General features: G+C 42.1%; 1 protein-coding gene across 1 annotated transcript; it reads right to left on the bottom strand.

Annotated features, from left to right (window-relative positions):
• Positions 1-4,325: 4,325 nt before the first annotated feature.
• LOC145588778 (protein FAR1-RELATED SEQUENCE 12-like) lies at positions 4,326-7,194 on the bottom strand. The gene is made up of 2 exons (XM_081645384.1): positions 7,053-7,194; positions 4,326-4,927 (listed from the first exon to the last, which is right to left on the bottom strand). Exons 1-2 carry the CDS (start codon positions 7,192-7,194, stop codon positions 4,326-4,328), a joined length of 744 nt encoding a protein of 247 aa, XP_081501510.1.
• Between the last annotated feature and the right edge of the window lie 4,827 nt (positions 7,195-12,021).

Here is a 12,021-nt window from a genome sequence, read left to right as displayed (position 1 = left end):
CATGTTTAGGGTCCCTTTTACTCTTTTCTAATATCATGTTAGTACCATGTTAGGGTTAAAGCTTTGATCTTTAATGCTTAGTGACATGCTAGGATTTGTTATTAATCTTATTAGTATCATGCCTAGGATCTTGCTATTATTGTGTTTTAACATTATTATAATTGTTATGATTATGATGATTATTATGTTGCTTGATATATATTATTGTTATTGCTTGATCACGCCTTTTATGCATGTTTAAAGGGAATTTGTACTTGTAATCACACTTAATAAGATAATTAATAATCTTGTCTAGGGCTAATATGATTATAATTCAAGTGATCGCCAATAATAGTTTTTTTTGTGCATTATATTCAAACAACATAGATAAACAGGTTTAGGGTTAACCTATTGTTTGCATGTTAGTTAGAAAGCGCACATGAATACGAAAAGAATGAAGTAGAGACCTATTTAGGGCAGGTTCAATCTCTTTTAGGTTAGATTTGTACCTTCATCCCCGAACCCTATTTGGTTCAAGACCTTTTGGAGTTGACGGTCTCATTAATCGTTAAGGGGTGTAATCTTCACCTTGTTAACGGTTTACAAGTTCCTAAAACTTGTTGGCGACTCTTTTGCTCTAGCTTCCTTCCCTTTGGACGCCACCATGCTTAAGTGTATGATCGCAGTGGGGTTCAAGTTTGGGGTTAATGGCTTGAAATATTCCCTACAGAAACCCTTATAGTGTACAGTTGTATATATTTTTGACTCAGTGAAGGCATATGTATGTGAAACTTTTAAGCATGTATATGCAAAAATGAAATTAAAAAAAAAAAGGTTTATAGTTCTTCATGATCTGCATAGCTAGGTCACTTATTAACTTAAAAAGTTTCTTATTAATTAGTTATCTTGTTCGAAGTATTTAATAAGATTAATAACAATCTATAATTAATACGACTGTATGATGAGATCTGTAAATTGACTTGATAGGGTTAGGAACTCCATGTAAACATAATTTGAGCTACCAATGGTACTTGTGTGATGATGCTACGCATAACGGCACAAGTATGATTCTACCATAAATTACTACTTATTTCGGGGAAGTTATAGGTTGACTCTATTAATTTTCTAATTCAAAATGCTATATTTTCAGGTCATTTTAGATAATAATTTTTAAAAAAAGATAAACAAAATACCCTTGACACCCTGGTAGTGGTACCCTTGGGACATTTAGCGAAACCCTTTTATTATACAATTGAACATTATAAAGATGTTTTCTAGTAGTACCCTAAAGACCTTTAACGAAACCCTTATAGTGTACAGTTGTTTATATTTTTGACTCAGTGAAAGCATATGTATGTGAAGCTTTTAAGCATTTATTTGCAAAAATGAAATAAAAAAAAAATCTATAGTTCTTCAAAACTGCAAAAGCCACCAGTTTAACCATAAGTGTTTAATAATGTACAAATAATAAGTGATCTTTACACTTTATACGGGACTAAAATTACATTAATTAGACAACATGCATAAATTAGGAATAATGGGACTTAAAAACGTTAAATTTATTACTTGAGGAAATGGGCTAGAATAAGAGGTAATAGTTAGTTGTCGACAGATAAATTACACAAATAAGCATATCAACTTACCATTTTTGAACTCCAATGGTACCTTCATTGCTCCGAGTGATATCCTTTTATACATGCATAAATTTTCACTACTAGGGTTTAATATCATCACAAGTAAGGCTATCAACATACCCAGATGTTACGCAAATAATCAGAAATTAAGTTTAATATCGTCACAATTAAGTTCAATGTTTCACTACTAGGTTTAATAGCAACATCCCAGCGCCCAAAAAATTGAAACTCCTTAAATAAAGTAGAAAATTACACCTGGATAGCTTTGAGGTTTGATAAAAAAATTACATCTCCCCAACAACAAAAAATTAAAGCACAGTAACTGTTGTTTACAAAATGTGCGTATATCACACCCAGGTGACTTGATCTACCTTAGTTGCTAGGCGTCTTGTGTATCTGGTTACGGACAGCACGGGTTGCCTTTCGGGAGGTAGCATTATGTTGTTGGTTACACGAATTAGGAGCATTATACTTTTGGTGTGGGTTAGGAAGTTGATTAGGAGCAGTAGGGTGTTGTTTATGAACAGTAGACAATTGGTTAAGATCAACATTTGGGTCCATAAGCTGTTATTTAGGATCAATATACTGCTGATGGTTAGGTTCACTACACTGTTGGTATACAGGGTAAGGAGAAATTGGAATAAACATGGGTTTGGGAGCAATTGGTCTAAAGTTACTTGTAGGGGCTAAACCACCAAGGGGTGAAGCTGACTTAGAGGTTTTCGGGGAGTTAGATGAAGCAACCATGGGTTTTGGAGCAATTGGTCTAAAGTAACTTATACCACCAAGGGGTGAGGCTGACTTAGGGGTTGTAGGGGAGTTAGATGAAGCAACCATGTGACCCTGACCCCTATGCTTACAAGGGTACAACACCCTATACTGATGATATTCATAAGGGATCATAGCTGGCCTATATACAGAATGTACATCGCTCGCAGATAAGTTGGCAGATGGAGTTCGAGGGGTATTCCCGCCAGAAACACCAGTGAAATACCCTATTAATCCATCACCATCCACCATTTGGATTCCTCCGATAGGATGAAGGCTGTAAGGAAAGACAAATCCCTGAGGAGGAGGCAGTTGCGATAACAAATAAGGGAAAGTTAGAACATGGTGTTGAACTTTTCAAGTAAACATAACCGTCATTTGAGGTAAACAAAAAATAAATAGAAATAAATACACATGAGTAAACGTGAGAATTTGAATTTTGAACACACTGATTGTTGGGTTGCGATGAGTCCCACCCACAGTGGAAGAAAACCCAAGCCAAGACCACACTCACAATAAATATAATCATAAAGCATAATTAACTTAAACAACAAGATTAAGAAAGAGATTAATACCTTTGGCGCGTGCTTCGCTCACTAAAAGAGCTCTTACTTCGAAAGCTCTAAGTCTCCTTCGCACGAGAACCACCAATAGAATTCCACCCGCAACTCGACCCCCAAAAATGGTCCAATGCTTAGGGGTTAGCTAAGCCCGACCTAAACACGAGTAATTATATGTGTTCAAAGGTTATCTCAATCGAGATTCCTTTTTCAACACCTTACTCAAGTGAACAATCCCAAGGTATGCATTGGCTATTTATAAGGAGTGCTTCCTTGTGAATTCCACTCATCTTTCAATGTGGGACTTTTTCACAAAAAGATCACACATAGAAAGAATGTTGAATTCAATTCTTAGTTAAACAAACTAAGGAATAACAAAGTAACAAGTGTCACATGGTTAGGTGAAGACCACTTCCTTACTTGCTCCCCAAGGCAACTCACATGCATTGTGATCTAACCATGTGGCACCCAACCTTGAGCCCCAAGTTGGGTTCAGTTGGGCCGCCATCTTTTGGCCCACATCCATGACCCACCACCCCGGTCCACGGCCCGCTGCCACATGGCATTGCCAACGTGGCACGCTGCCACGTGGCGCGCTTCCCTAGCCTTTCGCGCGGCTAGGATTTTTACTTGTTACTTGTTACTTTTAAGATTCGGTTCCGACGCTCTAAGCTCGGAATCCGATGTCTTTGTTCACAATACTCGGGCGACTCATTAATTCCTTCCGAGTTATCGCATCGGTTTGTTAGTTACTTGGGTGTAACCCGAGGGGTTCAGTCAAGATTAAGCTGTAATATTAATTATACATTAATATTACTGATCGGAAGCGGCCTCCACACAGGAATTCCAATCACTTAACCTCACTGAATAATTAGCTTTCTAACAATTTCGAACCCTCTATCGGAATAATACACTTGTTCGAAGGACACCATTCCTTTCACTGATCTAGTTGCGCTTTTGTGGATTTTTTTGGTGCTTTGCGGTTGTTGTTAGTCTTACCGCCCTTTTTTTATTTCTCAACACATGAAGGGAATCTCACACCAGTTGTCCTATGCGCAGGGCTCTTCGACATAGGGGGATCCTTCGATACCTCAGAATAACTCCCTTGCCTCTGTCTGGAAGGGGTAACAGGAGTTCCCTTGTCATCTTTTCCTTGTCCTTCTCCGTTTGTATTCTTCATAATTGAAAGCTTCTCATCGACCTGAATTTCTAGTAAGTGGAGCCTTTGGATTGCAAGATCAGTGGTGACTTTGGAAGAAGATGACTTCGAACACAGGGAACCAAACATAACCATTATTTTATCAAACCTGCAAACCTCTTCAGTCTTTCTTGGATCGTGATAGCAAACCCTCACCCTAGTGTGTTTCCTTATCACATCTTTCCTCTAACGCCTAAGAATGAATTTATCAGGAATCTCAGTCTGATCATTTAACTCATACACCTTGATGATGTGACGACAGATAATACCTTGGCACTCAAAGTGCTTACATTCGCACCAAGCTTCATTAAAGACACAATTAAACGTAATATTGTATTTACGCTTTCGCTTTGACGGTTTCTCCTTCGAAGAGTTCTTGGGCTTGTACCAAATGTACCAAACCCTATCCTCAACAACATGCTCAATGATTTTCTCAGAAAACTGCACTTTCTCGATTGGACTAACATAAAGTAGACGGCTACATTCTCGCTGGACTTCTTTGAATTTCGAATCGGTATAGATCTTTTGGAATATAAGCTCAGCGGGGAAGTCAGTACAAATCTTCCTTACATATCTTGCATTGTTATCATCAGCCTTTTTTTCAATAGTTGCTCTAACCTCAAGCGCCTCTTCATAGCGCTTTACGAATTCATAAAGCAACGTGTGTTTGCTTAAATCTTCGTCAAAGAAACTGTGAATACTCTCTACACTTTGGGTGGTTTTCATGCCTGCCCAAAACAAATGCTTCACGAATGCCGATACCCACATTTCTTGTTCTTCAGAAAATCCTGCCAAGCAACAACAGAACCAATACAGGTACTTCAAATTAATAAAATGGAACCACCAGAATACCCTCAACCAAAACAAAACAACTGAACTTCCTAATACCACTAGAACACCCATTTTAGTATTATCACCACAAACATGTATTATAATTCAACCCATACCAAATAGCATATCAGCATATCATGATACAAATGCAGCCACAACATACAGGACATAAAATAAATTGGAAAACAGAATGACAAGTTGGAAAAAAAAAACTACCAACCATTCTTCATCTTTAGCTTCACATTCCTTAATAACCTTGGGCAAACGTTGTTCGAATTCCTCACGATCCAAGCTATCATAAATTGCCTGCTACAGCCCCTCCTTGAGATATGGATAATTAACATGCTTACCTAGCTTTTTCCCAAACTTATTAATGATGTGCCAAATACACTATCTATGGATTGTTCCTTTCATAACAACCTTTAGAGCTTTCCTCATTGCGGCGTCCTGGTCCGTTAGGATCCCAGAAGGTGCCTTATCGCCCATGCATCAAAGCCAATTTGAGAAGACCCATTCAAAAGTCTCAGCATTCTCATGAGTTACTAGCGCACATCCAAAAAGAATGGTTTGGCCATGATGGTTGACCCCTACGAAGTTGCAAAAGGGAAGTTTGTATTCGTTGGTCAAATAGGTCGAATCAAATACAACAACATCCCCAAACTCTTCATAAGCTGCCCTACTCCTTGCATCTACCCACAAAACATCCTTCAGTCTACCTTCTTCATCAACTCGATATGTATAAAAGAATTTGGAATTGTCATCCACCATTTTCTTAAAGTAAGCGAACATGGCTTTTGCATCTCCATCGTCAAACACCCTTTTCCTTTGCTTTTCCACTTCGTGATGTAAATCTTTTTGCTCAAACTACATCTCTTCCAACTCATTCCTTTGTCGAGCCATAGACCTATAGATGGTCGAAATAGGCACCCCTGCCCTTCGGTCATTAAAAAGCTGCCTCACAATATGAAGATTATCAACCAAATATTTCTTCCTGAATTTACTTATACTCTTCGATTTGCTGGGAGTAGTGTTTGGGGTAAAAATTACCCCAAAACGTGGACCAATCCCATAGTGACACGTGGCCTAATTGAAGGGTGACACGTGTCGCTATAGGAAGATGACACGTATGAAAACCTTACTAAGAGCACCTGAAAAGGGCCTCCATACATCAAGAGGCCCAAATCCTGAGAAAGCCTCAAAACGGCGCCCCCCAAGAACATGTGTTCATGCCTGATTGCGCTGCCAATCATAAAACGTCATTCTAGGATAATAACCCTAAAAAGCACAAATCCCCACCCCTATAAATACCCCAATCATTTATGATAGGAGAGGGGATTATGACATAACATTCAATAGAGCATTAAAAACAGCTCCAACTTCTCTCTACTTTCTCTCTCTAGCCTTTCTAATTTTAGGTTACTAACTTAACCGTCAGAGGTGAATATTCCGTCAATGGAATATTCGTGTTTTGCAGGTGTCCGAGCCGTCTGTCAAAAGAACGTGACCAGTGTCCCAGGGGAAATCACAAAATCACTTGAAACATTTGGCGCCGTTAATGGGGACTCTGGTCCGTTATAGAAATAGATGGTCAGACACCGAACACAGGTCCTGGTCTTGGTGAGGACGGACATGTAGAGGATATAGTTGCAACAATCAATTCTACTGATCCTCTGACCGCTTTATTTCATAAGGCTGAGGATCCTCTAGTGATTGCTGGTTCACTTAAGCTCGCCTTGAGCAAGATCCGAAGGGAGCTTGAGGGTAAGATGCCTTCTTCTTCTAGGCCGCTGCCCAGGAGAGGAGGAGATGGCACTCATAAGAAAACCCAGAGCAAGGCGACCAATGCCGAAGATGTTGAAAATACCCCTTTTAGACGACCATGTCCAGGCTCCTTGAGAAAACACAATCGGCTTGGGGGCAGACCAGACAGCCTCAAAAGGAAGAGCCTGAGCCGTCTCTACGTTGGAAAGATGCAAGGAAATATATCCAAAACATGCAACGAGAACGAGCAGCCTACTCGGACACCGCCTCTACTCCAACAATGCCGGATGATATCTCAAACCCCTCTCTTTCCAAACATACCAGCTCGGCCAGGACCAACAGAAGTCAAGCTCATTATACTCAAACTCCTATTACAGTTGTTCAACCATTTCAGTATCAGACCCCCCAGAATTATAATGCAGTCATGCTGTCTAACCCCCCTGTCTTCGGACAGTACGGGCATTATGGCCAGCCGTTCGACCAGGCTATGTACCTGGCTGGACCGGCCGCACAACCTCAGCCCATTGATTGGAATATGCATCTGTTAAATCTTGGTAACCCCTCTGTTTTCTCAAGAAATTCTCAACTATCCTCAACCAGCTAAGGTGAAGAGCATACCTGTGGGTGCCTATGATGGTACGAGAAACCCAGAAGAACATGTCACCTCGTATAGGAACTTAATGTACCTCCAAAGTGTGGATGATGCCACATGGTGTCGATGCTTCCCGACAACCCTGAAGGGCGTGGCGCGGGATTGATTTAACAGCCTTTCGGTCGGGTGCATCAACTATCACTACTCTCAGCTTATTGTTTTTGAAAACTTCTCATATAATATCCCCCAAAGGAAGACCAGCCTTAACCTGGCTACGATCGTCCAAGGAAAAAACGAGGGGTTGCGTTCGTATGTGCAAACATTCAACCAAGAAAAAGCCCAAATTCATAATCCGCCGGATGAAATGGCCTACTTTGAATTTCTCCGGGGATTAAGGCATAATGGTTTCAAGTTTGATTTAGTCAGGAAAAAGGTTCGGACGTACGCAGGCGTGCTGTGGGAGGCCGAAACCTATATCGAAGCATCTGATTTTTGTTCGCTTACAAAAGCAGAACAACCGGCCAAGGGGGCTGAGAAGAAGCAACCTTCTCAGCAAGACTCGGTCGGGAAGAAAAAAGAAGGAAACAAGCGAAAGGATGTTTAGGTGGCCGACTGCCAGCAGACAAAGTCAAAAAAGGCCAAGACGTACGAACTTAGTATGATTTCAACAAGGATTGTTAATCAATACTAATGGAAATCAAAGATAAATTTGAGTTCGAGAAACCCCAACCACTCAGAGGCTCGGCCTAATACCGTAACAAAAACAAATATTGTCATTACCACAAGGACGTGGGATATGACACGAATGAATGCCAATTTGAAAAGGTTGCTGGATAAACTGGCTGAGAAGGGCATGTTGAATTCATACGTCTTGAAGTCAAAATTCACGTACACTCAGACAGACAACAAACCTGAGAAGAAAAGGCAAAATGACAAGGAAGATGATGGAAATAACACTGATTCTGGTTTTGTGGCCGTCATATCAGGCGGCTTCGCCGCAGCCGGCCTTACCATAAAGGGAGTCAAGCAGGACGCTTAGAAATTAGGGAATGTGATGCATGCCGAGGGGGTGAAGAACGAGTCCTTTTCGGAAGTGACGGTCTACGCAACCGACCAAGGTGAGATAAGAGCCCCTCACAATGACCCTATGGTGTTCATCGTGAAGGTAGCTAACCTGAAGGTCGGCGGGGTGCTAGTTGATACTGGCAGATCGTCCGACATAATCAACCTAGGATGTCTGAAAACTTTGAAGTTTCCAGAAGATGCCCTCCAAGATATCTCTCATTCGCTTATTGGATTTGGTGGGAGTATCACCCACCCGGTCGGACGGATTGATTTACCCGTCCGATTTGGGAAGAAGGGAGAGGGAAGGAACATGGTCGTCCGCTTCCTGGTTGTCAAAGAGCTTACAGGCTACAATGTCATTCTCGGCCGTCTGACTTTAACAGCAGCCAAGGCAGTAATCGTACCTCACTTAATGCTAATGAAGTTTGAGCGGTCGGACAAAAAAATAGGTACCATTCATGGTAACCAAAAAATGGCTAAGGAATGTAATCAGCTGGCCGTTAAGCCAACAGCTAGAGGACGATCACAGTCGTCCGAGCCAAATTCAGATGAAGGGTTACTCCCAACACAGCAGGTTGGCCAAAAGCGCATCATGAAAAAGCAGGCATAGCAACTAATGGTCGTCGGCCGGCCAGAAGAGTTAAGTCCACAGTCGGCTGGCGATCATACGGACATAGTGCTTGATCCGGACCAACATGATCGCACGGTCAAGGTGGGTGCTATGGTCGTGGGCTTGCTTGGAGACGACCTGATAAAGATGTTAAGGGAATTCAAGGACGTTTTTGCATTTGAAGTTCATGAGATGACGGGCATAGATCCAAGTCTGGTCGTCCACAAGTTGGCGGTAAATCCAAGGATAAAGCATGTCCGGCAGAAAAAGAGGAATCATGGAGAATAAAGGAATCAGGCTGCCGCAACAGAGGTTAAAAATCTGGTGTTGCCGGTTTCATTCAGCAATGTTACTACCCTAATTGGGTAGCAAATGTAGTTTTGGTATAAAAAGCCAAATGGAACATAGAGAATGTACGTGGACTACACTTACCTCAACAAGGCGTGTCCTAAGGATAGTTTTCCCTTGCCTAAAATGGATCGCCTGGTCGATTCAACGCCATACATGCCCTAATGAGCTTTATGAACGCATAAACTGGATTTCACCAGATCCCCTTGTGGGAAGAAGATCAAGAGAAAACCGCGTTTGTGACCGAGCAGGTTCTGTACTGCTATAAAGTCATGTCGTTCGGCCTTAAGAATGCCCCTACTACATTTCAGAGACTTGTTAACACTATTTTTAGAGATTAGATTGGCCGGAACATGGAGGCGTACATTGATGACATGATTGTCAAATCAAAGCAGCCGGCATAAGATGATGTTAAATCTAAAGAAGTGTGTCTTTGGTGTTGAGTCCGGCAAGTTTCTCGGATTTCTAATCGATCAACAGGGCATTGAGGCCAACCTTGAAAAATTCCAATCACTCCTGGACATGATGTCGCCAAGAACAATCAAAGAAGTGCAAAGACTGATCGGCTGCCTAGCTACACTCGACCGAATTCTGTCAAGGTCAGTGTTGGGTTTTAGTGAGTCCGACCCACTGCGGAAGGAAACCCGACCACAAAACCAAACTCCCAATAATTATAACCATAAGCATAATTAACATAAACACAAGACTAAGAACGAGATTATTACCTTTGTAGCGTGCTTCGCTCACTTAATTGAGCTCTTACTTCGAAAGCCCTTTAGCTCCGCTCACATGGAGACCTCCTTCGAAGTCCACCCGCAACGCGAGCACCGAACTCGGTCTATTGCCTTGGAGTTAGCAAGGCCCAACCTCAAAACCCGAGTAATTAATTGTGTTCAAAGGTTTTCACACTATGATGCCTTTTTCAACACTTACTCAAGCAATTTTCCCAATACCCCAACGTAGGTATTTATAGGGAAAATCAAGAGTGAGAAATGCTAACCCATCAATGTGGAAGATTTGATTTTTCCATTTTATTTTAAATCTAAAATAAAATTAATAATCAAGCTACTAATAAATCAACAAGTGTCAAGCTCACATGAGAGGTTAGGTGAGGACCATTTGGAGAAGGGGGGGACCAAACTTGCTCCCCATTCCCTCTCCCAAAACCGGCCAACATAACACCTCACTCCCCTCTTGGCTTACGCCACATGGTAGCCCCACTAGGGCACCAAGGCATCCAAAGTGGGTTGCCATGGCTTGATGCCACGTTCGGCCCAGCAGGCTTATGCGTGCGGGCTGCTGCTGGCCGAAGGGCGCTGCTAGCAGGCCGTTTGGTGCTTGCGGCATGGCTGCTGCCTAGCAACGCTAGCCCGGCAAGCTTGCTTGCTGCTTGGTGCTGTGCGTGGCGCGCCATGCCGTAGCTCCCCTTGGCTTGTGCTGCATGCCAGCACGCTAGCACGCTGCTAGCTAGCTAGCATTGCTAGCTTGATGCTGCTGCTGCTAGCGATGGTGCGCTAGCACGCACCAGCCAGCCTAGCCTCGGCTTGGTGCGCTTGCTAGCCACCTTGCTAGACCATATGCCCCTAGCACTCGGGCATTCCGATGTTAGGGGTATTTTAGTCATTTAGTTGATTTATTAGTAATTTTCTCGTCTCGTCTTTTATCATTTTCAACATGACTTCCGGCGCTCGGTTTCGAAGCTCCAAGCTCGAATTTCCGACGTCTAAATATTAATTACTCGGGCGACTCATTAATTCCTTTCCAATTAATTCGTCGCTTCAGTTCGCTAGTTGGTTGGGTGTGACCCGAAGGGTCCAGTCAAGATTAAGCTGTAATATTAATTATACATTAATATTACTGATCAGAAGCGGCCTCCACCCAGGCATTCCGATCACTTGACCTCATTGAATAATTAGCTTTCTAATAATTCCGAACCCTCTATCGGAATAATACACTTGTTTGAAGGACACCATTCCTTTCAGTTAGGGGATAAGTGCCTATATTTTTTTTCAAACAATCAAGAAAAAAGCTATGTTTGAGTTGACCGAAGAGGCCGAGGAAGCCTTTGTACAATTGAAGAACCATCTGCGTACACTTCCTCGGCTCGTCAGTCCGCTCAAATATGAGAAGCTATACATGTATCTTGCTATTTCAAATCAATCTTTAAGCACCGTCCTCTATGTTGAGAGGAACGACCATCAGATTCCCATGTATTTCATAAGCCATGTCCTATACAATGCCGAGCTAAGGTACCCACCCATTGAAAAATTCAGGTTGGCATTGTTCATGGCTTCAAAAAGCTAAGGCCATACTTCCTTACTCACTCAATAATGGTCTACACGGACCAACAACTAAAAAAGCCGTTCACAACATTGGAGGGCCAGTGGCCGAATGCTTAAATGAGCCTTGGATTTAAGAGGTTTTGATATAAAGTTTAAGCCTAGGAAAGCAATCAAGGGGCAGGCCTTTGCTGATTTTCTAGCTGAAATAACACAGCCGGACTTACAGCCGGCAAGGGGTCAAATTTGGAAGGTTTTTATGGATGGAAGTGCTACAGCAACCAGATTTGGTGCTGGTATCATTTCTCAGTCTCCTGAGGGAGATAAGTTTGAATATGCAATAAGATTTCAGTTTCAAGCCTCTAACAATGAGGCCGAGTATGAGGCCCTTCTAGG

Source organism: Chenopodium album, chromosome 17 (genome assembly GCF_948465745.1).
Source record: "Chenopodium album chromosome 17, dcCheAlbu1.1, whole genome shotgun sequence".
Lineage (NCBI taxonomy): Eukaryota > Viridiplantae > Streptophyta > Magnoliopsida > Caryophyllales > Amaranthaceae > Chenopodium > Chenopodium album.
Note: the sequence above shows the minus strand (reverse complement) of the source record. Positions and strands in the feature narration are given on the sequence as shown.

Excerpts from the sequence above, each read along its gene's own strand:
- LOC145588778 (XM_081645384.1), bottom strand. The coding sequence starts at position 7,194 with ATGCCCGTACTGTCCGAAGACAGGGGGGTTAGACAGCATGACTGCATT. Across the intron at positions 4,928-7,052 it reads TGTTGGTCCTGGCCGAGCTG|GATTTTCTGAAGAACAAGAA; the intron begins GTATGTTTGGAA and ends GTTGCTTGGCAG.